Source organism: Daphnia pulicaria, chromosome 8, assembly GCF_021234035.1.
Source record: "Daphnia pulicaria isolate SC F1-1A chromosome 8, SC_F0-13Bv2, whole genome shotgun sequence".
Taxonomy (NCBI): domain Eukaryota; kingdom Metazoa; phylum Arthropoda; class Branchiopoda; order Diplostraca; family Daphniidae; genus Daphnia; species Daphnia pulicaria.
Genome location: NC_060920.1, coordinates 9,771,641 through 9,798,800, shown reverse-complemented (window position 1 = coordinate 9,798,800; position 27,160 = coordinate 9,771,641). Strand labels below are relative to the sequence as shown.

At 40.8% G+C, this 27,160-nt stretch overlaps 2 protein-coding genes and 1 long non-coding RNA gene across 5 annotated transcripts in view; 1 reads left to right on the top strand and 2 right to left on the bottom strand.

The window, feature by feature from the left end:
- The window catches only part of LOC124311939, a 178,248-nt gene that overhangs the window by 67,406 nt on the left and 83,682 nt on the right, over positions 1 to 27,160 (top strand). The gene's annotated exons all lie outside the window — the stretch shown is intronic.
- Positions 36 to 14,152, bottom strand: LOC124311741. Its single transcript, XR_006910192.1, has 3 exons — positions 14,054 to 14,152; positions 13,620 to 13,841; positions 36 to 96 (listed from the first exon to the last, which is right to left on the bottom strand). It is a non-coding gene; the product is annotated as an uncharacterized LOC124311741 (long non-coding RNA).
- Positions 20,817 to 27,160, bottom strand: part of LOC124310999 — a 32,259-nt gene continuing 25,915 nt past the window's right edge. Inside the window, exons 10-12 of one of the 3 annotated variants that reach the window (XM_046775224.1) lie at positions 21,467 to 27,053; positions 21,276 to 21,384; positions 20,817 to 21,176 (exon numbers count right to left, since the gene is read on the bottom strand). In XM_046775224.1, the coding sequence (XP_046631180.1) occupies positions 26,971 to 27,053 (83 nt within the window). In that variant the 3' untranslated portion in view covers positions 20,817 to 21,176; positions 21,276 to 21,384; positions 21,467 to 26,970. Of the gene's footprint in view, positions 21,177 to 21,275; positions 27,054 to 27,160 lie in introns of all 3 variants that reach the window. The other 2 variants (XM_046775226.1, XM_046775227.1) reach the window with 2 other exon arrangements.

Here is a 27,160-nt window from a genome sequence, read left to right as displayed (position 1 = left end):
ATTTCGAAAAAAACAGTCTTCTAACCTTTTTTTTCCCCAGGAGGAACTGAACGGGTCTGGTAGAGGGAATCACGGTGTGGTGACCGAACGTTCAACCTATGGCACAAAGAAAAGAGAAAAGAGAAAAAGAGCAGTTAGAAAATTTGAATCAAACGGCCATTGCTTTTCACTGTCAGCCTGTCTCGCCTGTTTTTTCTCCACATCTATTCTTTGATTTATTCTTTTCCCGTTTTTTTTTTTTTCAGAGACCTACTCCACTTTTTCGACCAGATATAAAAAAACATATTCTTATTTCATTTGTTACATTAAATTTTCTCTTTGAGTGGATTTTCTCTCTTTCAATTTTGATTCCAGCGCGCTTAAATTTCAAATCGGGAATAAATGCATTCCGGTTCAAGGTGTACTTGTTTGGCGCACGATAATTGCCCCTGCTCTAGGCTATTGTGGCGACGACGACGCTTTTATTATTTCCCTAATAAATAATTGCGTAGAGCCGCCGTCGAGAGTATATAGAGCCTGGCACACCTTATATTATTGCGGCAGAGACCAGTGACAGGGTTTATACGACACCAGTCGCGTGAAATTGGCCCGAAAAAAAACCAAATAAAAAAACACAGCTGTAAATAAAGTCTAACACTGTTACAAATAAAATAAAGAAAAGATGGAACAAGAGAGAGAAAACAAAAAAAATTCTAAATTGGTAAACCCCCTGCAGTGATGAGAGAGAGAGAGAGAGGTGTCTTCATTATCCCGACAATCTCTTTTCTTCTCGGTGACGTAACGGGAACATTCTTGTCACTTCGCCCGTGTAACCTCTAGATTCATTGAATGTCTTCCTATTCTTCTCTTCTTTTTCTCATTTAGACAACTAGGCCCCGCACTGCTGCAATTATCCTCGTTCTTCTTCTTTCTTTGTCCATTATTTGTTTGCCCCGTTGCGGACGATAACGAGCGAAATTGGAATGCGACGACTAAAAATACCACACAACTGTCAAGAGTTTGTTTAGCGTTGGCTCAAGGGCCGGCATCAAGAAAAAAGATGGAAAAATCTCATCTCGAATGAGAAATGAGCGACATTGAAGTGGTTGCGGCACAGCTTGTAATAGTGTGTGTGTGTGCTGCATTATGAAGTGACTGGAGCTGGCGGTTGACAGGTGCCCCCCGGAGCTCTTGTAGGGGATGGACAAAATTCATTTTCACCTAAGGTTGTTTGTGTGTGTGTTGCATCGCAATCAGCGTGCCGATTGTCCTGGCCGTCTTTTGGCGTTGCTGGAGCCCGTCGTTTTACTCATTTTCACTTGAATTGAATTGGCCGGCAACTCGTTTTCCCGTTGGCTTGTGATGTCAACAAGGCGTCGCCATGCGCGCCAATCCGCCTTTCCATTCAAACTGGCGTCCGACAGCCCCAAACAGTCGAAATCTGGGCTCTTCCCTTTTATCATCCGACTGTCTGTTCAAAAAAGAAAAAGAAAGAAAAAAATAACCCAAAATGAATGGCGATATTTAGAAATGAAAACAGACAACGACATGCAACGCTACCTCCAGCACACACACAAGGGAAATAAAATTAGAAAAGGAAAAAAAAAAGAAAGAAAAAATTCCATTATTGTGAGATCTCTTGTTGTCGGTTGGTAATTTATAAGAGTCTCCGCAACGATACGCTTGCGTGTGTCTGCCTCATTTCTCGTTTATTAGTCAAAAAAGAGACTCGGTGCGCAACGCAGCAGACGCAGATGCACTTCGACTTGGCATTTCTATAATTCTCCGAAAAGAAACAGAAAAAATAAAAGAAAAGAAAAAAAAAAATAAATAAAACTTGAAAAATTGAACGAGAAAGCCCTTCGGATGGAATTCATTTTTCTCCATTGCTTCAAATTTAAATCTCTACTAATTTATTCCGCACTTTGAATCGACATCTCATTTTTTTTTTAAACTCATACAAAATGCTAAAGAATTCGACAGGGAAATTCTTCTAGAAAAAAAAATCGATTTGGGTTATTCTGGGGCCACACAGAAATCATTTCTAATGGAGGATGGTAACATTCCTTCAAGTGCTCGGCGGGATCACCATCGAGTCCCGCTGTTTCCATGCCTCCCTCAACATCGTCCGACATCTTTGACGACGAAATAACAGGAGAGAAAGAAAGGAAAGAGGAAAGAAGAGCGACATTATCACGTCGATATGAGCCATAGGAGAAAAAGACGAGCATTAGAGACATAAAAACGTCAGAGTCTTTGATTGCATTCATAAAACACTAACGGTTACAGAGTGTTGTGGCCTATAGAGTCCCCCTGGCAGCTCTTTTGGCTTTGGCTTTTTTTTTTTTACCTGGCCCAAACTCAAGAGGTAATCAGGCTATTTGTATGCCGGTTACGTTCCTGGTGGTACCCCCTTGGCCCCCAAAAAGCACAAGGCTGGCGAGTAGTCGTCCGGCCCGGGCCGCATATATTTTGCGGCTTCAACAACAACCCAAACGGCCAAGCGCAACTCTGCATAAAAGAGAAGAAGAAACAAAAAGGGCAGAAGCGAAGTTTTTCGGTCGGGACGGGAGGACCGTGTCGTTTCATTTAAATAAACAACAAACAAACCAAAGTGACTCACACGCTGCACGCCATGGGTTTTTTTTTCTTTTTTTTCCTTTCTTCTTCTTCGTGATTGCGCTGTGTGACCGGCAACATTATTAGCATATTCACCGGCTACTACTTCCTTCACTATTTTGTTTTTGTTTTCTTTTTCGGTTTGTGTGTTTGTTCAATTCCCCCCCTCCGTTCTTTTCTCTCCCCCCACCAGCATCACCACCACCACATCATCATCGAAGAACACCTAGGGGATCTTGATTTAACATCGCCTTCAGACTGGGCAAAACAAACAACTAACACAAATATCGTGAGTACAATCAATCAGCGCTTGTATACATACACAACGGTAGAGCATCTCTCTCTCTCGGTAGTTGGTAATTGCCGTTGTTTGTTTGTTTGTTTGTTGTACCAGTGTCATCATAATAATAATCGAAAAAGAAGAAAATGATTTTTCGAGATTTTTTTCCTTTTTTCCATTTGCCGCTTCTTCCTGGGGGCTCCTGGAAAAAAGAAGGAAAAAAAATACTATCTCCCAAAAAAGAACTGGGCGCTTCGGTAGCTAGCAAAAAGGTGGAAACCAACGGGCCAGGGAGGATTAGACACAACAAGAAGAAGAAGAAGCCGACGAAAAAAATAAAATAAAAAGAAGGAAAACCAGCAGGGAGAAAAACGGTATTATACGCGGGATAATCTAATCGTCCTTTTTTTTCTTTTTCCTTCTTTCCCAAAAGAAAATAGAAAAAGAAAAACGGAGACATCATGACAGACGGGCGAAAAGGAAATCATTCGAGCGTGGCATTAATAGAAAGTATCTCTCTATTCCACGTCAGTTTTTCGCGGTGAATTTTTCTCTCTCTCTCTCTCTTACAAATCCGCTCGAAAATATTTTTAAAAAAAGAAAATAATAGAAAAAATATCAGACGTAAAGGAGAAAAAAAAATGATAAACCAGTCGTACTCCGTCCGTCCGTCCGTCCGTCCGTCCACGTCTTTTGCATTTTGGCACCATTCGAATTTTTTTTTTTTTTCTCCTTCCTTTTCATTCATTTACCCGGCAGCTCATTTTTCAAAATATAAATAGATATTTTATGTGTATACGTAATGGTAATAATAACTGTTATTTAGGTCTTCATTTTTATTCGGGTAATTTTTAGCCGAGAGGCGCCAGGTGTTGCAGCATCTTAGCTGTACCAACATCACGCAACGCACGAGATTCATTTTTTTTCTTTGCTACACAGGCGTTTCTTCCATCTCCAAATATTTTTACTCACCAAAGAAAAATAAAAACAACAAAATGTCTAAATGGATCTTAAAAAACAAAAAAAATTAAGTGGTGGCCGATTCACACAGTGTCCGTATCGATGGAGAGAGATCGGCTACTGTAAAAATAGTGCCATTTCATGTCCACCAATTCCCATTTTTTAAAAGGTTTTCTCTTCTTCTTCTTCTTCCACCTTTTGTTTTGTTTTTTTCGTTTAGAAGAGTGATGTCAATTTGCCAGTAAAAACAAGGCAATTAACACACACAAGAGAGACGCGTGAGAAAACGTGAAAATATACAAGAAACAAATGGCCCTTTGCGGGCAGCAATAAACAAAAGCCGAGGTAGTTTTAGCGCCATTTTCAAACTTTTGGAAATTCCTGGAAAGGTTTCGCGGCAGATTGCATTCCACTCATTACACAACGGCAATTATTCTCGTCATAATGACGATACGATCAAAAAAGGGTCGAGTGAGAAATGTATATGTGTAACAAAGACAACAACAACAACAACCACCGCAACAACAACAAAAAATTCCGAAAAACTGAAAAGACATCATCATCATCATCATCATCAGTTGGCGGGGGTCTTATATAACGTTACACACACACACACTTACAGCTGTGTTATTGTTCCTCCATTCCACTTGCTACCCGCAAATTAACTGGCGATCCGTAAAATTTATAATTTTCTGTACTTTCTGTACTTTCTGTCTTTCTTCTCTCTCTCTCTATTTCTCTCTATAAAATAATAATAATAATAATATAGTATAAAAAAAAAGATTTCAATCACATACTCCTCCTCCGAAAATCAAATAAAAACACGGGACGATTCATCATCATCACATCACAAGTTTGCGTTATGCATCATGTAAAAATCCCTAACTAACCCGCCAACCACACCAGCAGAGTCTTTTCTCTCGTTCTCTCTCTTTTCCGTCTAGAGATAAGCGACTCGCGTGCCGTTATTTTGACGCTGTGGCTAAAGCTATTTTCTCCTCGTTGTTGTTTTTTTCTCTCCCTCTCTCTCTGTCGTTCGTGTGTGTCCAAACACAGCACATTATATAATACCAACCGGATCGAAAATAACAATAAAAACAAAAATATATTTAGTGAAAATTATTTTTTTTTTTTTGGTTTTGGTTTTCCCACACATCTTTCAAATAGACACACGATGCGTATAATACAAGGGACGTGATTGTTTACATATTCACCGACACTGAGAAATAAGGAGACGCCGTCCAAGGAGGATAAGACAATGGGTGAAGTGCTTCGATAGAAAATTTTGACATGAGCTTAAGCTATCGCTTCACTTGAAGTGCACCAAGACTCTCTCTCTATATCTGCTGGCTGCTCATTTGTTCCTTATTACATATTGTGCACAGCGTATGTATACGTACACATATGCTAATGCTCTGTAAATATAGCGATTCGTCATCGCTGGCCTGGTAACCCAGATAAACAAATTCAATCACCTTTCAAATTTGAACAGTTTTCGCTGGCCATAGAAAACTGGCGTGCCCCCGCTGTTGGAAAATAAAAAATCAAAAGAAAAAAAAAAAATGAAAAATTGAGCAAATCAATTCAGAATAGAGAAGAATATAAAAAAAAAAAATCCAAACAGGTCCGACAACTTTTGCTTTATTGCTGGCCCATTGTTGTTTCACCTGTCTGATTGGCACTTTTCTTCTTCTTCTTCTTCTTTTTTTATCTGTGAGCCCAGTTAAACAAACTCACGTCTCATCTTTGGCTGTAGAGTCCAGGCTAAAAATAATGATCGTTTTTTTTCTTATTGTTCAGCTCCGGCCATCAACGAGGCAGAAAAATGGCCAAGCAAAAATAGAAAAAGACTCGCATCATCTTTTGAATGTGAAACTATAAAAGCGCGTCAGGAAAAGAGACGGCCCTCAATGGAGAGTGTCTGTCCGTCATAAGAGAACCCCCCCAAAAAAAAATAACAATGGCGACGATAATCTCATCTCACAAAAGCGCAAAAAAAAAGAAAGAAAGAAAAGAAACCGAGAGAAGATAACGGAAGAAACATTCGAAATGCGAAAGCCAATTAAATTCGACATTCAAAAAAGTTGAAACAATAGTGCGCGCGCTGTGTCTGGCTGGAATTCGTTTTTATAGGACATCATCATCTTTTATTCTCCCCCCAACTCGTTTTTACACGATTCAAATCGCACAAGGAGGGAAAGAAGACGAAGAAAAAAACACTCTTGCACACCAAGAATCACAGAGGAATTGTAATTGGATATTTATCTTTAAATTGGGAACCTTTTTTTAAAGAAGAAAAAAATGATTTTTTTCCATCGTCATCGTTGGACGGCCTTCGGGATTTATGATTTTTCCAATTTGATTCGATTTTTATAACCCCCCCACACTTTTTTATATCGCGCTAGATTGAGGCAAGCAAGAACATTCTAAGAAAAGATTCAGATTTTTTTTATGATGATTTTCGACAGAAATCAAAGCTCCTTTCTCCGTTTCGAAGATCTGGCACGGCCCCCACACACAAACGCCGTTCCGTTTCACAATCGATTCCCGATACCTTTTTTTTTCCCTCACCGTCATCTTTTTTATTTGTGCCATGATCTTCGAAAAAAAAATCCAGTCAGACGACATTGGTGGAATCCATGACAAACTTTGGATTTCTTTTAGGTTCAACATTTTTTCCCGATTTCGGTTAAAACGCAATTTCTCCCGCGTCTATTTCGATTTCCATCGCTATTTATTTATTTATTTTTTAGGGAAGGGGGGTTTTTATTTTTCACGGCGATTTCTCTCGCCGTCATTTAATCTGGCGGACGGGATCGCTCCGTAATTCTGTCCAGTTTTGCCAACAGAACAAACAAACAGAAACAAAAAAATTTCAATGGGCCGCCCACGGACGACGGGTGACTGACTGGCCAACGGCGACATCAAATTCAATTCACTTTCACGTCCGTCTCTTTCTCTCTCTTTCCCATTCACACAATCTCCCCGATGGCTTTATAATCACCAGGCGCCCGGCTGGGCAATCGTCGTCACGACTCGACCCGACGGCCAACGCGCTCCACTTGCTTTCCGTTCAAAAAATCCTCGTACGCGACACGATTTCGCCAAACCGAAAAACTGAAAAAGAAACAAAATAAAAACGTGAAATTCAGCATCGACTTCACAAGACGCAGCGTCCCTCAATCAAATCAAATCAATTTTTGGTTGTTTTTTTCTTGTTTTCTACATTTCTCATTTCCGAGTGGATGGATCCCGCGTGAGTCGGCGTGCAGGAGAGCCCATCGAGCTTTGCGTGTGTGGTCGAGGCGTGACTGGCCGCCTCTCGAGCGCCAGCACCGAAATATTACATCACACTCTCGCCCCTTTGATTATCATCAGCCTCACCTCTGCATGTGATGGCGATGATATCCTCTAGTAAACGGGACACGGACCGATATCTCCCCCACCCCCCACACACAAACGAATTACGTGACGTTCTTTTTTTTACATGAAATGTACCGCATGTTGTACAGATCAAGAAAAAAAAGAGAACAACCACAACAACAACAATAACCGAAAAAGAGAGAGAGAAAAAAGAGCGAACCGGGACAACAGTCATCGGGACACGAGAGACTCACGCTATACATCTCACCCAGCGCCAAGAGTTAACGAAGCGTGACCAGGGCCTTCACGCTCGACGTGAATTTTTCGACATCTTTTTTTTCCTTTTTCTTTTTCCCTTGTCCCGTACACCTTTTTTTGATGTGTTGGTTTGGGTTGTCGCGCGGCGGGAATTTCAAACGACATCGTCAAAAACAACAAAAACAAGAAGAGAAGGGAAGGGAAGAAGAAAAAGAAAAACAAATATTCTTACGTATGTTAAACCCCTTCGGGGGGAGCAAAGTAAAAAAATAAATAAAATAAAATAAATAAAAAATAAAGTTCTAACTTCATTTTCACCAAATTGTCGTTCGGGAGAGAAAGAAAAAGAAGAAGAAGAAGAAGAAGAAGAGAGGTAAGGGGGCCACCTGGCGCGGGATCTTCAATCAACCTTTTCTTCTCTTACAAGAAAATGGCCCCGAGAAGAAATTTCAATCCGACGTGGAGCAGCAACTAGCGAAACTTATGTACACACACACAGACATGCCCTGACGCACAGAGTGTCTATACACACACACACATACACATAGAGCCGTAATAAAAGTGTTAAAGAAGAAGGGGGGGGGGGAGAGTGTTCCTCCTCCTTGTGCGTCATAATTCAGCTACGGGCTCGCTAATTGAATTCAGACAGTTTTCTCTATTCCTGCAGCTCTTTCAAACTTCTTCTTCTTCTTCTTCTGAATTTTCATCTACATGTGTGTGTGTGTGTGTGTGTGGCCCTGCGAGAATCTTTTTCACACGTCGACACCGTCCAGCGGGACCGTGGTGGGACCCCGGGTGCTGGCCCGTTGTTGTTGTTGCCCCGGCTGTAAAATCCAATCAAACTCCTTTTCAATCTTATTTGATCTCATAAGAGAGCTAGCTTTGAGAGCTTATAGGAGCTTTTTTCTCTTCTCTTCTTTTTCCATCTGGCCTTTTCTTCTCTTGTACGAGTCCATTTGGAATCGTCTTGAGCGCTGCGCTGCGCTCTACGTCGTCGTCTCTTTACAAAAGAATGGCGGCGCCACAGGGACGCAGCCAAAGTTATTTAGTCAGGGTTATCTAACTCTTAATTTATTGGAGATAACTCGTCGTCGAAAACGTTTCTTCTTCTTTTTTACCTTTCCCTTTTTTTTTCCTATTTCCCCCCTAATCTATGACTAGAAATCGCTCGTCGTATTCTCCCAACTTGTTCCCCCAAACACCTCGGGAAAACAAAAACAAACAAAAAACATTTTTTTTTTTTTTTTTTTTTTGTTTTTAAAATAATCCCTGAAACAAAAACAAAAATACATTTTGTTTTTCAAGTTGTCCATTTCTGTTCTATAAGTTAGAAAATCAATTTCAGAAAAAAAGAAAAGAAATGCAATTCAAGAATAAGAGCGCAACCAAAACAAACGAAAAAATCAAATTAAAAATTTTGAAAAATGTTTTTTGTTTTTTCGTTTGTTTCGAATTTCTTTTATTTCTTTTCGTTTTTTAACCGGTTGATTGGCTCTGGATGTTGATGTAATCGGTCACTATTGTGGATTGAGTACCGAGAGAGAGAAAGACAATTCCCTCCTCCTCTTCCTCAGAGACCCGTTTCGCGTGTATGCAAATGTCGCAGACGACTGCCCAACCCGATTGAGCCAAAGAAGAAACAACAAAATTGAATTTCAAACAAATAAAAGAAATTCAATATCAGACAGGGCCGATTTGTTTCGATTGGGAAATCAAAAAGGTAAAAAGGAAAACGTTAAAGAAGAGTAGAGAAATAGGGGGTCCATGTGAGACACACACAAAAGCAGCAACAACCACCCAAACAAAAAAAAAGGTAAATTAAAGCCAAAAAACAAACAGGTTTGATTTGGTTGAATCGACGAAGAGAAAAGAGAGACCAATAGATAATGGCAGTACACGATTCTCCGCAGAGTTTCTGTACGATCCATCAAGAGACCACGTCGGGGTGCCTATAGGGAACAACAACAACAACAACAACAAGGGGATCTCAACGTCATTCTCCCGGGGAAGAAAAAAATACAAATCAAATATTTTCGAATTTTGTTTTATTGTTGTAGAGTTTTCCATCGACTGTTTGTATGTACTTTGTGTGCTGGGGCTGTAGTACACTACGTGATTTGGTTTCGTGATTGACACCGGAGCGGATGGATGTCTTTTTGAAAAGAAAAGAAAAAAAAAAACTTTCAAGGGAGTCGGAAAGATACAACAACATTCGTACGGAGAGGGGGAAAAACACGGGAACTTCTTCCAACAACAAGAATAGAAGATGGTTGAAGGAGGGAAGGGGGGGGGGATGAACGATGGCTCTTGTCATCCATCACGGGACGAGTCACGACCAGCAAAAAGGCAAGAGGGGACCAACATCTTTTTTGTATTGTTGTTGTTGTTGTTGTTCCTCTTTTCTCCTGGAGATGTTCGTACAAGAAAATTCCCCATTTTGACACAATCTCGCTCCTTATTGTAGAATAATATTTCCCTACCCTCTTCCAAACGGCAAACGGTTCCTCTTAAGGCCATTGTCGTCTGCTCGTCACCCGATCCCGATGAAAACGCGCTACAGAATTGCGGGGGGGGGGGGGGGGATTTTCAATTGTCCTCCACCTACTCATCCTCATCCGCGCTGGGACATTGTGGAAGGAGAGCCGGATGACAGCACAACTCTTGTCGACATTTTCTCCAACAAAATGAAAATGTCCCTAAAGTTGTTTTCCCCCTCCTTTTGACATTTTAATCCAATAGATTCTAATGAAATAAGAAAAAAAGAGACTGGTAAAAAATGTAAATAGGGAAAAGCAGGTGCCCATCAAAAATGTTGGCCAGCACTTTGATGAAAAATGGCGAGCCAGTACCAAGGGTCCGAGATCGCGGGATGCATACGTAATTAAGAAAACGACGTGAAATATTTAAGAGAAAATTAAACAACAAAAAATACAAAAAAATATAGAAACATTCATCCGACCGTTTCTCGTTTAGATTTTTTTTTTTTTCGATTGTCGTGATCAGATTTTTTTTTCCCGAAAAAAAAAATCAACCGTGTTGACGAATCGACACTTGGGGAATTTTCGGAATTTTTTCTCCCCCCTCCGATCAACATTCACGAAGAGGATGAAAAAAAAAAAATACATTTTTTTGAAAAGTGCCCGCGGTCTGATGTGTGTGTGAATAGGAAAAAAAAAAAGCTTTTCTAAAAAAGATCGAATAACTTCCCTGCGGTTGTTTTTATATACAACGCCCATCATGATTGATATTCTTCTCAAGTTTCTTCGTTTTTTTTTCTGATTTTTTTATTTTCACGTTCCAGTGCAACCGAATACACAAGAGGCGGATGTATCGATTTTAATAAGTCGAATCATCATTTTCTTTCTGATTTGAATAAGAACATTTACAAGAAAAATCAGATCGAGAAACCACTCGAGCGTGAACGGGAGTTGCACAATGAGAAAAAAGTCGATGCCATTGCGGATAGGGTCCGTTAGTGGGAACGTTCAAAAGAATTCCGTCCAGTCTCTCTGGCTGCTGCTGCTGCTGCGACATTTTACACGTGAAAATAATCAAAAGGAAACGATGAGGGGCGACTCAGATGGAAGTAATCCGCAAGTCGATCGGACAGGTGCAACTTCAAGCGTTAAAAACCGGGACCCAATCGGCCAAGAAAGAAAAAAACGGGGGTCGTTGTTTCCAACTAAAGTCATTTCTCATCAGACATTCACGACTTTGATGAGGCAAACAACAAGCAGGAGGTCAACAACTAGCAGCGCATTACAGAGAGAGACTAACGATAAGCTCGACACACAAAACCCAAAGGAGCAGGGGGAATAAATAAATAATATAGAACGGCAGCAGCAGCAGCATCAGTTTTTTTTTTTTTTTTTTGTCCCTCGACAGGAGCTTAAAAAGGTGGGAGGGCCTGCAGCGGGACAACGAAAGAAAAGAGAGAAAGAAAAAAGAAAAGGTGGACGGACTTGTCAGATGAGAAACGTCGATTGCATCGGTCGTTCGACGCGTGCCTGAAATCTTCAAAATGAAGTTGGAATTTTCGACTTGAGTTAAAAAATAAAAAAAATAAAAACGGGCGAAAATGACCAACGGCCACATGTGTGTACATTGAAAAGTGTCGGTAAAATAATGGGGGGAAATTTAAAAAAGAAATTTACAATTTTTCAAAGTGTTGGGGCTCTTTTAAAGAGAAAACTTTCAATCCGCTTCTAGGATCTCAGCAGCTAGATATTTTCTTTCATTTATAATAACAGGCCGGACGTGCGTGTGTGTGTGTGTGTACCATAGCTACTCTTCTTCTTCTGCTTCTTTATCTAACCAAAGGGGAAAAAAGGAGAGAGTTATGGCCATCCAATGCAAAGGGTCGAACTTTCGGTCCGCTCTCCTGTCGTCATCACAACTTTTAATTCTTTTCATTTTTCAAAGAGGATTCAATTCAATGAATTTGGATTTCTCGGCACGCGCACAGAGGTCCTCCACATCATCAAAAAGGAAAAAAAGAGCAAGAAGAAAATTTAGAAAGAAAACTTGATTTTTGATTTAAAAAGAGAGAAGGGACGACGTGCATATTTTTGTTCTTTCCTTGTGGGCCCGCTATCGAACGATCAAATGATCCATGCAACAAGTCTAGAAGAAGAAGAAGAAGAAGAGTCACTGCAAAAGAAGCATCCAGTCCGGTTTACTTTTGTTACATGCACGCGCGATAAACATCTGGATTCTCCTCCGACTGTCGATTTATCGAAAAAGAAACTCAAAAATAAAAATAATTTTTAAAAAATGAGAAAAAGGAAGAATGAGAAGTAGAGACAACGACGTGAGAGGACCTTCATTATGAATCAGTCAAAGACTGAAAAAGAAGAAGACAAAAGAGGAGGGACGAGATCAACGGAAAAATTAGAAAATGTTCAGAAAAAACGAGTTCTCCTCATTTCGGGGACCCGTTTCCCGTCTTGTCAAAAAATGCCCAGCAATTTCAATCGAAAATCGAGCGACAAGAAAGAAAAAGACATGCACGCGCGATAAACATCTGGATTCTCCTCCGACTGTCGATTTATCGAAAAAGAAACTCAAAAATAAAAATAATTTTTAAAAAATGAGAAAAAGGAAGAATGAGAAGTAGAGACAACGACGTGAGAGGACCTTCATTATGAATCAGTCAAAGACTGAAAAAGAAGAAGACAAAAGAGGAGGGACGAGATCAACGGAAAAATTAGAAAATGTTCAGAAAAAACGAGTTCTCCTCATTTCGGGGACCCGTTTCCCGTCTTGTCAAAAAATGCCCAGCAATTTCAATCGAAAATCGAGCGACAAGAAAGAAAAAGAAGAAGAGTTCCCAAATGTAACAAATGATATTACATTGCAGCATGAGGCGCTTCTTCGTGGGACTCTATAAGAGCGGTAAGTCCACGTTCTAACTTGATTTATTCCCAAAAGGAGATACATTTGATGGCTACTTTCTATTCCAGTCAGGTCGTCGCATATACAACCCACAACTATGGACACCCATCACACAAGAGTTCCTATACTATACGCTGCCGTCCATCTCGGATTTTCCATCAACGACGGGGGGAAAGACAAAAAACAAAAAGGAGAATGGATCAAACGTGGGCGATATTTTTCTCTCTTCTTTCATGCGCGCACTCTCTACTCTATCACAAACGTATATTGACGATAATGGCAAACATCATCCGGCTGGCAGAAGAATGTTTCTTTGTCTGATAAAACACGGGAGACCCTCAGTCAACCAAACAAATGATGATTTTTCTCTTCAAGTGAAAACAGTCTTTTGAGATACGTATCGTCAAAAAACAACAAAACAAAAAAAGCAGCTGGTCCGAAACGAGGAGATGCCGGTGTGGCGGCAGGTACGTCTTGGTCAAAAAATGGTTTTGTTGCACTTGGCTTCAAGTGTTTTTTTTTAAGTTCAAAAAATTTCGAATGTGATGGTTTACCCACAGAAAAGGAACCGGGCCTGATCTGCGCAGTCGTTCGACAAATGAGTTGAGTTGAGAGTGAGAAAAAAACGAAAACGGAGAGAGAAAACAGTTGCAGTCAACCACCTAGCTCATCGGGAATAAACGTACCCTATGTCTACGTAACGATTTATAATCAACGCCCACCAAAAATTGTGAAAAAGGAAGAATAGAGATCGATTTTGTCCTACCTTTATGCCTGGGAAATACAGCCAGACATCTACAGTTGCTCCATCCATCCCTGAAGAGTTAAATGACACCAGACGGGATAGGGTAAAAAGGATGTCCTCATGAATACACCCACATTCACATGGACGTACACGAGGACATTTAAAGAGAAGGGCAAAAGAGAGATCCGTAACTCGATGGACAATGCATTTGATTGCATTCCAATGCAATGGAATGCGTTTTATCTATTAATAGAAATAGAAATGGGTTACAAATAAATATTGACAGAATAACAACAAGTCAGGAAGAGTTGAAAATGAGACATTGGGTAAATCCTAATTGTAAATAAATGGGAGAATGAAAGGTTAACATGTAATACACTGCATTGATGCAGCTAATGCAACATTGAAATGAATCTAGTGGGTCACAGGTCAATAAAAGTGAAGGAAATCATTACCCAAGCGATGATGATCCTGAGATTGTTGTTGACGACATGTCAACAGCTGCACAAGAAAAACTTGCAGATTGTGTGTGGTTATGATGGTTGGCTCTGGTCTCAAATCTGCAAAAAAATAAAAAGGGTTACATAGTGCAAACAAACTGCCATGCATCGACAGGGCAATCACATGATAAATGCTAAGTCAGGCACTAACATTTCACCAATTTGGAACAGGTTTGACTCTTCTTTAGCTCCCACAATCATTCTATTTGTATTCTTAGTTACATTTCCCGCTAAACAGCATGGAGTATGACAGTTATAAAAAAGAAATCAATCTAAAACACTATAAATCTTGATTTTTGAACCATGCTTGAACTTTGTCTTCTCAAAATTTTCAACTAAAAGAAAGAAGACGACTCTTCTAATTAGCATGCATAATACGATACCGATAGAAATTGAAATGATAAAAAATCGATTTCTCGACTGGCCAAGAGAGAATAAATATTTCATATTTCATACTGCCCCAGCTGTGATCGGCTTGTACATACACACATATAGCCCCCGAAGAAAAAAAAATAAGTGTAACAGTGTAGCTCTTTCTTTCTTCTATTCTATTCTTTTCTTTTCTTTCCCTAGGAAATAAATCCCCACATCTCCCGCTACGAACTTCTTTTTTTTTTCTTTTTCGTGATATATATTTATAGACGTGGGGGTTATATAATGCAGAGCTTGGCGCAACAGGTTTCGGACAATATTTAAACAGTCCACACAGAGCCAACCGTGTGTTTCTCTCTCTCACGGACCTTGGCATTATTTATGGATTTGCTTGGCCGTCCTCTCTTGTTGTTGTTCGGTCGACTGTTTATCATCATCGTCGTAAAAGAAAAGATAAGAAAAGGAAAGAAGGAAATATCAAAAACTACTATATTATAATAATACCCAAGATTTCCTTGGTTGTTGCATCAATAAAAGTCGTTCAATCCACGCAACAACAAAAACAACAACAACAAAAATAAGTCCCAAAGAAACAAAAAAAAAAGGGAAAAATCTGTGAGGAGAAAAAACGTCCATAGTTTTCCTCCCCTCGAGGAATTCCCGGAGAGATGAAATGCTAATGTCTTACCGGCGCAACAACATTGTGTGTGTGTAAGGGTCCCCCCTTTCATTTCCTTTTTCTTTTTTTTTTAATACTCGCAGCGCAAATTTTTTCAAAAATTCATTTTTACTTTCTTTTCTGCCTGGCTCACGACACATTATACGGAATTTATTTTTTGTTTTACCCATAGTGTATAGGGGAAGCGGGAGATTGAGAATAGCGCACAGACCGCCAACGGGGGGAGATATAAATGCACGACAACAGCGACAAGAGTCTCCCAGTCGTAAAAAGAAATTGAAAAAAAAAAAAGTAAACAATTTTATTTTTTGTTAGGGGCGAAATCTTGGCGAAAAATCGCGTAGTATCCATCAAACAAGAAATGGAAAAAACAAAAAATATATTTTGAAAAGAAAAAGAAATAAAGAACGATAGCGAAAGAAAACTTTCGGAAAGTGGTACATCTTCCACATCGACGTCCAGCGTGTCTAGAGAGTCGTCGTCGTCGGTATGTCCCCATTTCCACCCGCGTTCCTACACGTTCAAACAAGGACCCGCGGGACCCACACGCACGGCCCGAAAAAATATAAAAAAAACAAAAATCGTAAAACAAACAACCCAAACCAAACTGCCTTGTAGCAGCTAACTGTTGGGCATATCGACGGTACCCTGGGTGTCTCTAATCACGGTGTCACGCTCCGGTCACAAACACACGGAGCCCTCGCCGTCGTCGCTCTTCAAATCCAGTCAAAGCAGCGGGGGTGGCAACAACACGAAACAAATATCCTTCCTTCTCTTTTTTCTCTTTTTTTTCTTTTGTAAAAATGTAAATATTTATTTGGGCTTTTTGATTGGGCGCTGTTTGTTATCGCACCGAGCCCATCAAAACGTCCAGAGGGGGAAAGGCGAGAGAGGTGGGAGGGCAGGTCGTGAAATGTGGAGCGCTATTTATAGGCAGTATAAAAACATGAGATGAAATAAATTAAGAAAACTCGGTACTTGAATCACATTCGCCCAATTTTTATCGACCGAATTTGTGCAGCCTTCAACCGACAGTCGTAACGCTCTGGTTTTGTTACAAGGCCCATAGCAACCGAGAACAAGTCATGTCTTAATGTTCCGCAGGAAAAGACAAAACAATTTGGGCATTCGTATATAAGAAAAAGGTGGGTTCACGTTGCCAGTGTCGCCCGATCGTGAGAATAAATAAAACGAAACAAAAAGTAGGGCGACACAGTAAGCTTCTCTCTTTTTTTCTAACCGCAAAAGAGGATGATTCAATCAAGTCTAAAGCCGAAAATAAAAAGGTTGCTGTGTATAGACTTTTGGACCGATCGTTATATAAGGTCGGCATCGGCAGGAGCCAAGCGTGACTAAGACGTTTTTTTTTTCGGGCTGTGTTATGTCTGCTGGTCTGTCTGTTTTCTTGTTGAAAAGAGCGGAGGGGAATTGAAGAAACCTTTTTCCCAGCTTCCCTTTTTTGAAATTTTTTTTTGAATTTCCCAAAATGAAGTCTTCAAACAATTTTGATATGAAAATAAATAAAAAAATAAATAATTATTTTTTCTTTTTCAAAAGGAAATAAAAATATTTTTCAAGTTGGACAAGGTCATTGGAGGAATTCCATCCACGTTCGATTACATCACAACTACCGGGGCTCGAGGACATTACACCAAAAAACTCGCTAATGAAATGGAGTGTTGATTGCCAATTGGGTAACAGGTGGAAAAAGGAGAGAGTATCAACTGAATAATCAGATCAACGACACATTTTCTATTTTAAAAATTTTTCTTTTTCTTAAAGAAAAGGCCAAAAGAAAAAAAGAAGGGGGGGGAATGTTTGGGTGGAGATGTTTATTCGACTCTACACAGACGTAACCGGCCCCGCCAGAACGTGATAATCCCCCTCTCTTTGCTGCCCCACTCTCATAAAAAGAAGGGCGTCGTTTTTTTTCTCTCTTGGCCTTACAACAAGTCTCCCCAATGTGTAATGGCCGAGCAACACGGTCTGGATATAAAAAAATTTTCTTCAACAAAAAGTTCAGCAAAAAAAAAAAAAAAAAAAAAAAAGGGAAAAAAAGGGCGTAGCAGAGTGTCCGTGATTTTTCATCATCATCCGGATAGAGATGAATATAAAAAGCTCTAAAAAGACATCTCCCCCCCACACACAAAAAAAAGCCATTAAGAAATAACTAGTGGGGACCTTTTCTGAATGTCGTTGGAGGGGGAAAAAAAACTAAATATCCCACCGATGTATCGATTGAGAAGAAAAGGTGTTTCTAAACCCTGTTCCCATTCAGTGTCTTGAATGACGCAAAGATCACGTCCGTCCGATCTGGAAACGAAAAAAAGAAGCCGGAGAGTTAGCGTGTGGTACATACAGCAGACACACTTTACTTTTCTTCTTCTTATTCAAAGTGTCGTTGTGTCTGCGAGCCAGACACCACCAACTTTTGGTCTTTTTTATTCTTCTTCTTTTGACCGTTTTTATTTCCTGCAGCCTCTTCAAACTGTGTGTGTGTGGAGAGAGAGAGAGAGAAAACAGTTTCTTTCAGTGCTGCTGCTGCTGCTGCTGCTGCTGCTGCGTGTGAAGTCAAAGGAAAAAGGTTTGGCCGCCAACCGATGGGCGTCGTCGACATAACATGAAAATGGTCTTTTTTTCTTTCCTCCTTTTCTTAACTCGTCTCCTATCTTCTTTTGAGAGGAGCAAAATATACAAGAGATAAAGAAGAATTCGGGGAAAAACATTTCCATCTTTCAGACCCAGAGAGAGAGAGGGGGGGGGATTCATCCCGCAAGAAGAAAATTCATTGGCGCTATCAAAAACATTGTGGGTTTAAATGACGTCAAAGCCAAATAATAATAAAAAAAAAGGTTTTTCTCATTCGTCCGGAAGTCATTAGAACTTTTTTTCCCCTTGTTTCCCGGACCCCCTAATAGCTCTGCAACTTTAATCGCTTTTGGCCGTGTACAATCCGAAAGTAATTCGCTAAATGAAGATAATAAAACAACAACGACTCTGGGAATATTGTCCGAATCAATCCTCTTAATCTTCCAACTAAAGATTCGAAATGGGAAGGCCGTTAAAACAGAGAAAGGAAAAAAGGAACTTTAGGACACACATGGCCACTCGTGTAACAGTAACACAAACCGACTTTTCTTGGCCGCAAAGTGGAACTCTTCAAAAACAATAATGAAACGAAAGAACAAAATAAACAAACAAACAACGTCTCCTCATTTGCTTCTCGTGTTATCTCCGCTGGATAGCAGCTAGAAAAAAGAAAAGAAAGAGACCTGTCAACGTTCAGTTTTCATTGGTATATGCTAATAACCAGAGAAGTCATCTATAGCCATCACCACTGCGTTGGAGCGTTTCTTTCTTTCTCCTTTGACTTGTCTTGTTGAATTTGTTCTGGTTTTGTTTGTTGTCGTTGGTTTCATCGCGCCCCGTTGGATATGTCATTCCTCAACCAAACCCGGGTAATGACATTCATCCATGGAAATCAAATAGAATAAGAAAACGCCGAAATCTCGAAAATGCCTACGTGTCATCGATGACGTCAATCGACAAGGTTCGTTTCTGTTTTGTCAACAAAATCAACACGACACATTTTCCCAAGAAAACGAATATAAATAAGACAATAAGAATCCTCCTTCTTCTCAAAATGTCGACTTGCAGGAATTCTTAAACTCTCGGCAAACAATATCACGAAAAAGACGAGGAGCGGAGAGACTGTCCTGTTGACACATCAATGGCGTCCAAACAGACAACGAGACAGGCAAATGAAACACGTGGCGGCCATTGACAACATTTCGAAACAATTCCAACTAAACCCAGCCAAAATGACCATACACAGACGAAATGGAAGAGAAATGTGTGGGAGAACTTACTTCATCTTGAGCAGGTTGCTGTCATCCAGGTCGACTCGGGGAGAAGATAATGAGAGCCCAAACGAACGAATTTTCAACGTGGCCGAACGTCTCATTCATGGAATGACGGAGAGAACGGCAGCCAAAATATCAGCCCCCACTCATCACAAAATTGAGTTAGTGATGCACACACAGCAGAGAAAAACAAAACAACAACCGAGTCACAAAACTGGAAGCACCAGTCCACAGTTACAGATAATCAGAGCATATAGAGATAATATGCAAAGCACGTGCTGGAGAGAGAACTGCGTTTTCACCGTTCCAAGAAAGACACAGAATCCCAACAAAAAAAAGTCAAAAGAATTTCTGATAGGATAATTCTTGTTCACAAATTATCGATAGAACCGTCCAGAGGATAACTGTCAGCAGCACTCGTTTGATTTGGCTGGGAGCCCATCAGACCACTTCCAAAATCAGTTTCGACACAAACAATGGAGACTGTGCTGACTGAGAGAGTGACAAGAAAAAAGACCACCCAACTGATAATGGCGCGAATCACTTCACATGAGTTGTCAATATGCAAATAGAATGTTGACCCAACATTGCAAGTTCTTTTTTTTTCTTTCAACAGTATATACGTTGTGTGCTCTAAAAAAATAAATAAATACAAAATGCTAATTTTTCCATTGTGATTGTATCACTTGAGATATTGATTTAATGAAATACAATTAAAAAATTTTTTTGAACGAAAATAAAAAGAACTTCTTCAGAAGCCGCCTAGAAAACATTGACGTCAACTGTCAACACCGGTTACAAATTTTTACGCAATTTCGAGAGAGAGAGAGCTGACAGTGTTATTATTATATACTATATAGCAGTAAAGTTAGTTTGTTATCTCGGTTGTGTGTGTGTGTGATTTGATTGAAATTTGGCGCCGGGACAGAAAAATGAAATCCCACCTCCCATCTCGTGTAAAACTGGATGGATGACTCAGAGAAACAATTCTTCGTCGTTGGAACTTTTTTGATTGGATTCATCATTATATATTCAGACACATGAGCTCGGTAGCACAAATGAGTGGTCATGCAATGCCAGCTACTGCAAGCCTGCTGCTGCTGCTGCGAGAACCCTTTAATTATAACACGATCGTGTAATTGTCTCAAATTGAAATGATCTCATCAAGAATTTGAATTTCACCCGCCAGCCAAATGAGAGCTAGATCTATATTTCTGTGAAAACGGGCGGGCAGCTGCTGGAGGGCCGGGCTGCTGCTGCTGCCCAGTCGAGGAGAGATTTTACAGACCCAAAAGTCAAAAAGGGAAAAACGTGTATTCAAGTAGCTAATACACACAGCATAAGACATAACACATCGTTGAATTGGTTGAGAGAGCGACGACGACCGCGACGACCGTAGGTTATCCGGTAGCAAAGGAAAACTGCCGCTCCACTCCAGAGGCGAAATCCATTCATCTTCTAAGCCAATCTTCCTCCAAAGTCAAAAGAAAAGAAAAGAGAATCAAAAAAGATCATCTTCTTCTTCTTCTAAATTCCATTAACGGAAAAAAGAGAGAGAAAATAGTTTTCAAGTGATATAACCAGAAGGGAAAAGGGGCGATATTCTGGAAGATGATTTTTCAATCCGGAATATTAATTTTTTTTCCTTCTTCTTCCTTTAAAGAAAAGAAAAGAAAAAAAAATTGAAATAAATTAAAAGAAAAGATTGGAGATTCGGGGATGATGGCCGAAGAACACAAGTTCCAAAGTAGTTAGGAGCTTATACAACATGTATGTCTTTGATGAGTTTTTTTTTTTTGGGGGGGGGGGGGAAGTCGGAGCGTGCCACTAGTCCATCGGGATGATGCGGAGGTGAAATTCTATTTTTTAGAGAGAGAAAGAAGAAAGAAAAGGAAAACGGTAAGAAACTCACGAGATTTAAGATTTATCTCGGCCAATCTGAAAATAAATTCAAGAAGAAGAAAAGGTCGGAAGAAACGGAATTTAGTGCTGCGCGAAAAATACAAACGGGCGGCGGCCGGAGGGCGGACGGACGGACGGACGGACTTTCCCGGCACAGCAGCAGAGAAGAAGGCAGTTCGTGAGAGGCTGTATAGAAGAGAAAACACACAGCAGCTTGAATCTAACAACAAAACGTTAAAGAATATTTCTCTCTCTCTCTCCCCTTTAGAAAAAAAGAAAATAAAAGGTAAAATAAACATTATTAACAAAAAGACGAAAAAGAGAAAAAAGAAAAAAAAAGAAAAAGAAAAAAGAAACGCACCAAACATTTTTGGTTTGGCTTGACGTCCTTGCAGCAAGGACGTCGCCCTAAAAAGACTCGGCGATGGCCAGCAGCCGGCCAGTTCCAGCAACAGCCAACAGTTGCGACGCTTCCACAACGTGTGCAATATGCAATAAATCAGCCATCAAATAAATGATTCAATGTAGTAATAACAATAATTCTTGTGTTACCTCTTTGAAGAAGAATTCTTCTTTGTCTTCTTCTTCTCCCGCAGCTGTGCTGGCCCCTGCAGGCCAACACACACACACACACACACAGGCAGGCAGCATATAAATTTATAAATATACATAAATAGAATGATTTGGAACGCATTTCGCCCGGCCATCGTCCCGGCCATCGCCAGTTGATTCCACTCCATTAGCATCACTCTGCGCTCCGTCCGCGGTCGGTGATGGGGGGGGGGGGGGGGAGCGGCGGCGGCACCGAAGAAGATAAAAAAAAAATGCACGAACGAACGCGAGAGAAGTGAGAGAGAGAGAGACGCAAGTCTAAAATATTATCGAATCATAAAACATTTCTCATTCAAAAGGAAAGTTGTCTTCATTTCGAGCCAACAGTCAAAGTGTCGCCCCTCTCTTTTCTTCTTCGCCCCGAAAACACATTGCAGACAATTGCGCAACATATATACGGGCGTGCGTGCCGATGCGTTATGCACGGCTCCGTGATTCTTCCAACACCGTTTCCAGCCGTGTCGGACGGAGGTGCTGCCTCGGTCGGTCGTAGCGGTACATGTATATTTGGTTGTTGTTGTTGTTTTCTTGTCCGTGTGATTTAAAGCGACAGGGAAGCCACTTGTTTTCTTTTCGACTTTTTGTTTTTTTCACAGGGTAATAATACCTACACTACGGGCAATAGCCACACTATTAGTAGAAGAGCTGGGCAGCTGCTGCTGCTGCTGGCCTCGTGTGTGGAACAAAACAATCTCGGAAAAGACGTCAGCAGAGCGGGCACCAGAGTATTTTAAAAGAATGTTTCGTGACCACTGGCACTTGGTACTGCGCCGGTCGTATAATAGACCTGGGGAATAATTATAAACCATCTCTCTTCTCTTCTCTTCTCTCTCCTCTGGTCTGGGCGTTCCTTATGAACGCCACAATTCCATTTGGAAAAATGTGGTAGTGGTCGGTCGGCTGGCCGGCTGGCTGGGTATGTTCGGCTCTTGTTTGCTTGGGCTTGGGTTTCACCGAGACCCGTTGCAAGTCATAAAGATAAGATATAAAGCAAAAAGGGGAGAAGAAGAAGAAGAAAAACAATTCAGCTCATAGGAGTGGACCCTACAGACTAGAGAAAGGTAAAGCACGACAGGTAGTGCAGGACGTCCATCAAGTCCGGTTGAATTCAGTCCACAGGAACGTATAGACGTGTGGCGCGAGCCACCTGCACACACACACACACGAAGTTCCCAGTGTTGTTTGTTACAACACCGGGAAATGACTAAATCGAATAAATCATTTAGAAATACAGCAGTGACCGTGAACCAGGTAGTAGTAGTGGTAGCAGCAGCACGACTGAGGGTTTTTTTTTTTTCAATTCGTTCTAATCACGAAACTTGTTGAATCGAATCAGTTCCATTGCGAAGGGAGAAAGAATTTGTTCAATCCTATTATTATTATCATGTAGTTGTTGCTGTTGTTGTTGTTGTACTTGTAGACGCGCGTAACCAACCGGTGACTCAGACACGGTTGAATAAATCCATTCACAATGAGGACGATTCAAATAGCCGAGCCAAGAATTTCCTTGTTGAAACAAGAAAACAAAACAAAAAATAAGGGGGGAAATGAAGAAATCGAAACGGAAAAGAGGAGAATATAATCCAATCGTCGAGAAAGAAAAACAACAACAAACAACAACTGTATACAGTTGTGTGTTTGTTGGTTGGGGGCCTGGCCACCCGTACAACGTGAGCTATACTCGGCTTGGCTGCTGGGCAATTCCACACAACTGCCATCATCGAGAATAACACAACTCGTCCAACTCGGAAGACAAGAACAAGAGCTATGGGCTCAGACTCACAGCAGTCGGTCAACATGTGATTATTCCATTAGGACATTGGGTGGCCAATCACGCCATCCCGCATTTTTGATTCTCTCTCCTACTTTTGATTTCCATCGTCTCTCTCGAGAGAGACCCGGACAAAAAAAAAAACCCAAAAAATTTCAACAACGAACAACAAAAAAAGGCAGAATGAAAGATGAGAGTATTTCGTCCGTTTTGTTTTTCTTTTTATTATTATTATTTCAAACCAATCCGAACGGACGAGGCCGTGAGAAATCTCGGAGGTACGTGGACCTTTCCAATCGGTTTGTGGCGTGTCTTATCGCTGGTGGTGGTGGTAGTAAACTGCGCCCAGCCTTCACTCTTCGCCTCCTTTTTTTACACGTAGGTGATACACCACCACCACCAACCACACAGCCAAAAGAGCTTCTTGTCTCAAAATCCACACAACAAAACGAACAATCAAACGGGGGGGAACGAAATTTACCAGAAAGAAAAGAAAAAGACGTGGCGTCGGACGCGATGGATGGGCCCAGGAAACGCGGGGTATTTTTGTTTTGTTCAATTGATAAGAATTCAATAAAACGTCAAGGGGCTAACAAAAAATTGGTGGGGAAATTGTTTCCACCCTTTTTCTTTTTAACTCCGAAATATCCGACGTATTTCCCGATAAAGCCGACAACCTCAAAAAATCCGAAAATTTGTTGGCCCTTCTTCTTCTTTTTATTATTATTATTATTTGTGTGTGTTTTTCTGTTAAACCTTTGGGTATTTGGCCTTTCGCCTGTCTCTCAGCACGCCGTTAACATGAAGGGGGGAGGGAAAATTTATTTATATGGCAGATAACAATCGAAATCTCTCCCCTTCTTTTTTTTTTCTTTCATTCCGATGGGCTTTCGCATGTCTGGCGTGAAAAAAAAAATTCTGGTCGGGAATTTGTGGAAAATTTCCTTCTACTTTGTTCCCGAAAAGCTTCTACAAGACACCAAAGTATTAATTATCTTGTCGGACTCGCTCGCAGGGAGAGATAAATAGAGTCGGCGGGACCGTCTTCCACCCAAAAAAAAACATTTTCAATCGGAACAAATGGAAGAAGGGGGGGGGGTTATACGGTGGTACGGATGTTTTACAACAACAACAGAGACTCTTTATTTTTCGTGAATAGAAGAAACGAGATTGAATTGTTTGCATACGCGCCAGGGCGCCAGATTTTGAAACGCAGTTCAAACAATATCCTCCTCCTCCGTTTTTTTATGACGGCAGCGGGTCCTCGCATTTTCTCGGTCGATTTGTTACATCACGCTGGCCGCTCCGGCCCATACGTATAGTGCTACACGGCGCGGTACAGGTAATATACCAACCGTATACACATCCACTCGTGTGTGATGTATTTACAGCCTCGGAAAACAACATCAAAGAGGAAGAAGAAATAAATAAAAAAAAAAGAAAAAGGTGGACAAGATTTTGTGAATCTCGTCGTTCTGTTTCTTTCACGCGGGAGACGGGGGAATCTATTTGTTTCCTGCGACGTGTACAAAAGACCTGACAACCCTCCTCGACGGAACGAAAAAGAATGAGAGGGAGCGACGCGCTCAAGTGGCGGACGGGGTCCCAACACGAGAAATCCGGGAGAAAAAGAAAAGAAAAGAAAAACCGAAAAATCCCGCAAACTCACGTTCGGTTATCACGGCGGCAGTCTAGGCCGCCCGGCGCATTGAAAAACAGGTGGTGCTCTTTTCTCTTCCATTCCATTGGATTGAAAGAAATAGTGTTATTAGCGGAGGACGAGGAGGAAACCGGACGGAGCGAGTCGAATGCAGGTGACAGGTGAGACTCGGCTGCTGCTGCTGCGGTTGTGGATGCTGCAGCCTCGATCGTTTATTCCTCATCTTATTATGTAGCCCACCAGTTAGAAAAAGAAGAAGAAGAAAAAAAAAAAAAGAGATGGTGGAGGGGGGAAAACGGACTTTACGTGTACGGGTATTAAGCAACAAACGTAATAAACGTGCGCCGTCCATCGGGAAAGAAAAAGAGGGAATTTTGTTGACGTTGATCGTCTGAAAATGCTTTGGCGACAGACACAAGGATCTTGTTCTACTAACGAAAAAAAATCTCTTTTCTCTCGTTCTTTGAAGACAAGACAAGACATACCACATTTTAATGCCCACTGATCCCGGATGAGAATAAACCATCGAATTTTGGTTGTTGTTGTTGTTGCTGGCCACTTTTTCTGTCAGGTCCGCCGCTTTTGGCACTTGAAAGAAACACACACACGGACACGCCATTTTCTTTGTTTTTCTCTCGCTCCTCCGCTGATTTTCTATCACACGCGGGATAAAAGAAGAAAAAAAAAAGAAAAGGTTGAGCAATCAGAGCGGCGACACAAGGGCAGCATCAGCACAAGTTCTTCTTCTTGGGCCGAATGGACATTCTATTCAAATGTCAAGAATTTCTGTCCGTTTCTTTTGTCCGTTGTCGAGCACGTACGTATATGTATACACATTTTGATTTGTTTTATTCATTCTGTTGGGGTTCCCGAAAAAGACGAATGGCAAACGGCGAGACAGAGAAAAAGCGTCGCGACGCCAGCGAGAGCCAAAGAAAAAGTCGCCGTGTTGGAATCTCCACAACAAGAGCTATCGGTGGATGGCATCGCAGACTGGAAAAGAAAGAAAAAGAAAAACACGCCGATGACGCACGCAAGCAAAGGGGAAAAACAAAACAAAAAACGGGAAGGACGACTCAGCCAAAAAGAAAGAAGGAAAAAAAGGAAATGGCGAGCAATAAAACAAAGCAACAACAACAACAACAGCAGCTCGTGCCCGTTGTCTTTTGGTCAAGTCCATACCAAGCTCAGGAGGTCGTAAATCACTGGACCAAACACTTCCCACGAAAAACTAAAAAGAGACACCCAAAAAACGTGCGGGAAAAAAAACGAGAATAAAAAAAAAAAACAGACGATTTCACCCACCTTCGTGATTGGGCCGATGCAAAGGTCAACATCGATCGTGCTCTGCAATCATTAAGACGCCATTAATGACTTAAATGACCCTACAGACAGGAAAAAAAAATGATTAAGATTGGCTGATGGCATCGCGTGTCATGATTCCATCCGACAATTGCCCCACAAGATTTCTTTGTTTTTTTTTCTCATGTTTATTTTATCGTTTCGCAAGGGGAAGAAACACTCTCTGATTAGTCAGGTGGGGGGGTTTTAGGTTATGTGTTCATTTATGTATATAAATCGATGGGTTTTAAATTTATTATTCTTTCGTTTCCCCCCCCCCCCCCCCCTGTTTATAGAAAAAGGAAGACAAAACGTGTCGAGGAACCCAAAAAGAAAAAAAAGAGAAATTACGCGAGAGTCCGCTTGGTTTTTCTGCTGATCAAGTCAAGAAAAAAAAACAAAAAAACAACGAAATAATAATTTTAAAAAAAACTATGGGCAAAAAAAAAAAAGCGTGTGGTGTGTCTCGTGAAGAGAGAGAGGAGGAATATAACAACATCACACGCGGAACTTGAAAAATAAAACGAAAAATCAAAGAAGACGCAAACAAACACAAAACTGCAGTATTCTTCTTGTTGTTTTTTGGTTGTTTTTGGTTATTTCATCTTTGAGAAAATTTCTTTTCCTCCTTTTTCTTCTTCTTCTTCTTCTATTTTCCTTCTTTATTTATTTTTATCGGCGGGCGGGGAATGTCGTTATTGCATCCGCGTCCAGCGTTGCGGAAGGCACCAGGAGCACCAGCATTTCGCGAGAACCTTTTTTTTAACGATCCGTGAGAGAAGAGAAACACAAAATGCCAAGGGAAAAAAGAAAAAAAAAAAAACGCCAAAAATTGTTATCACGAGAAATGATTTGTTGATTG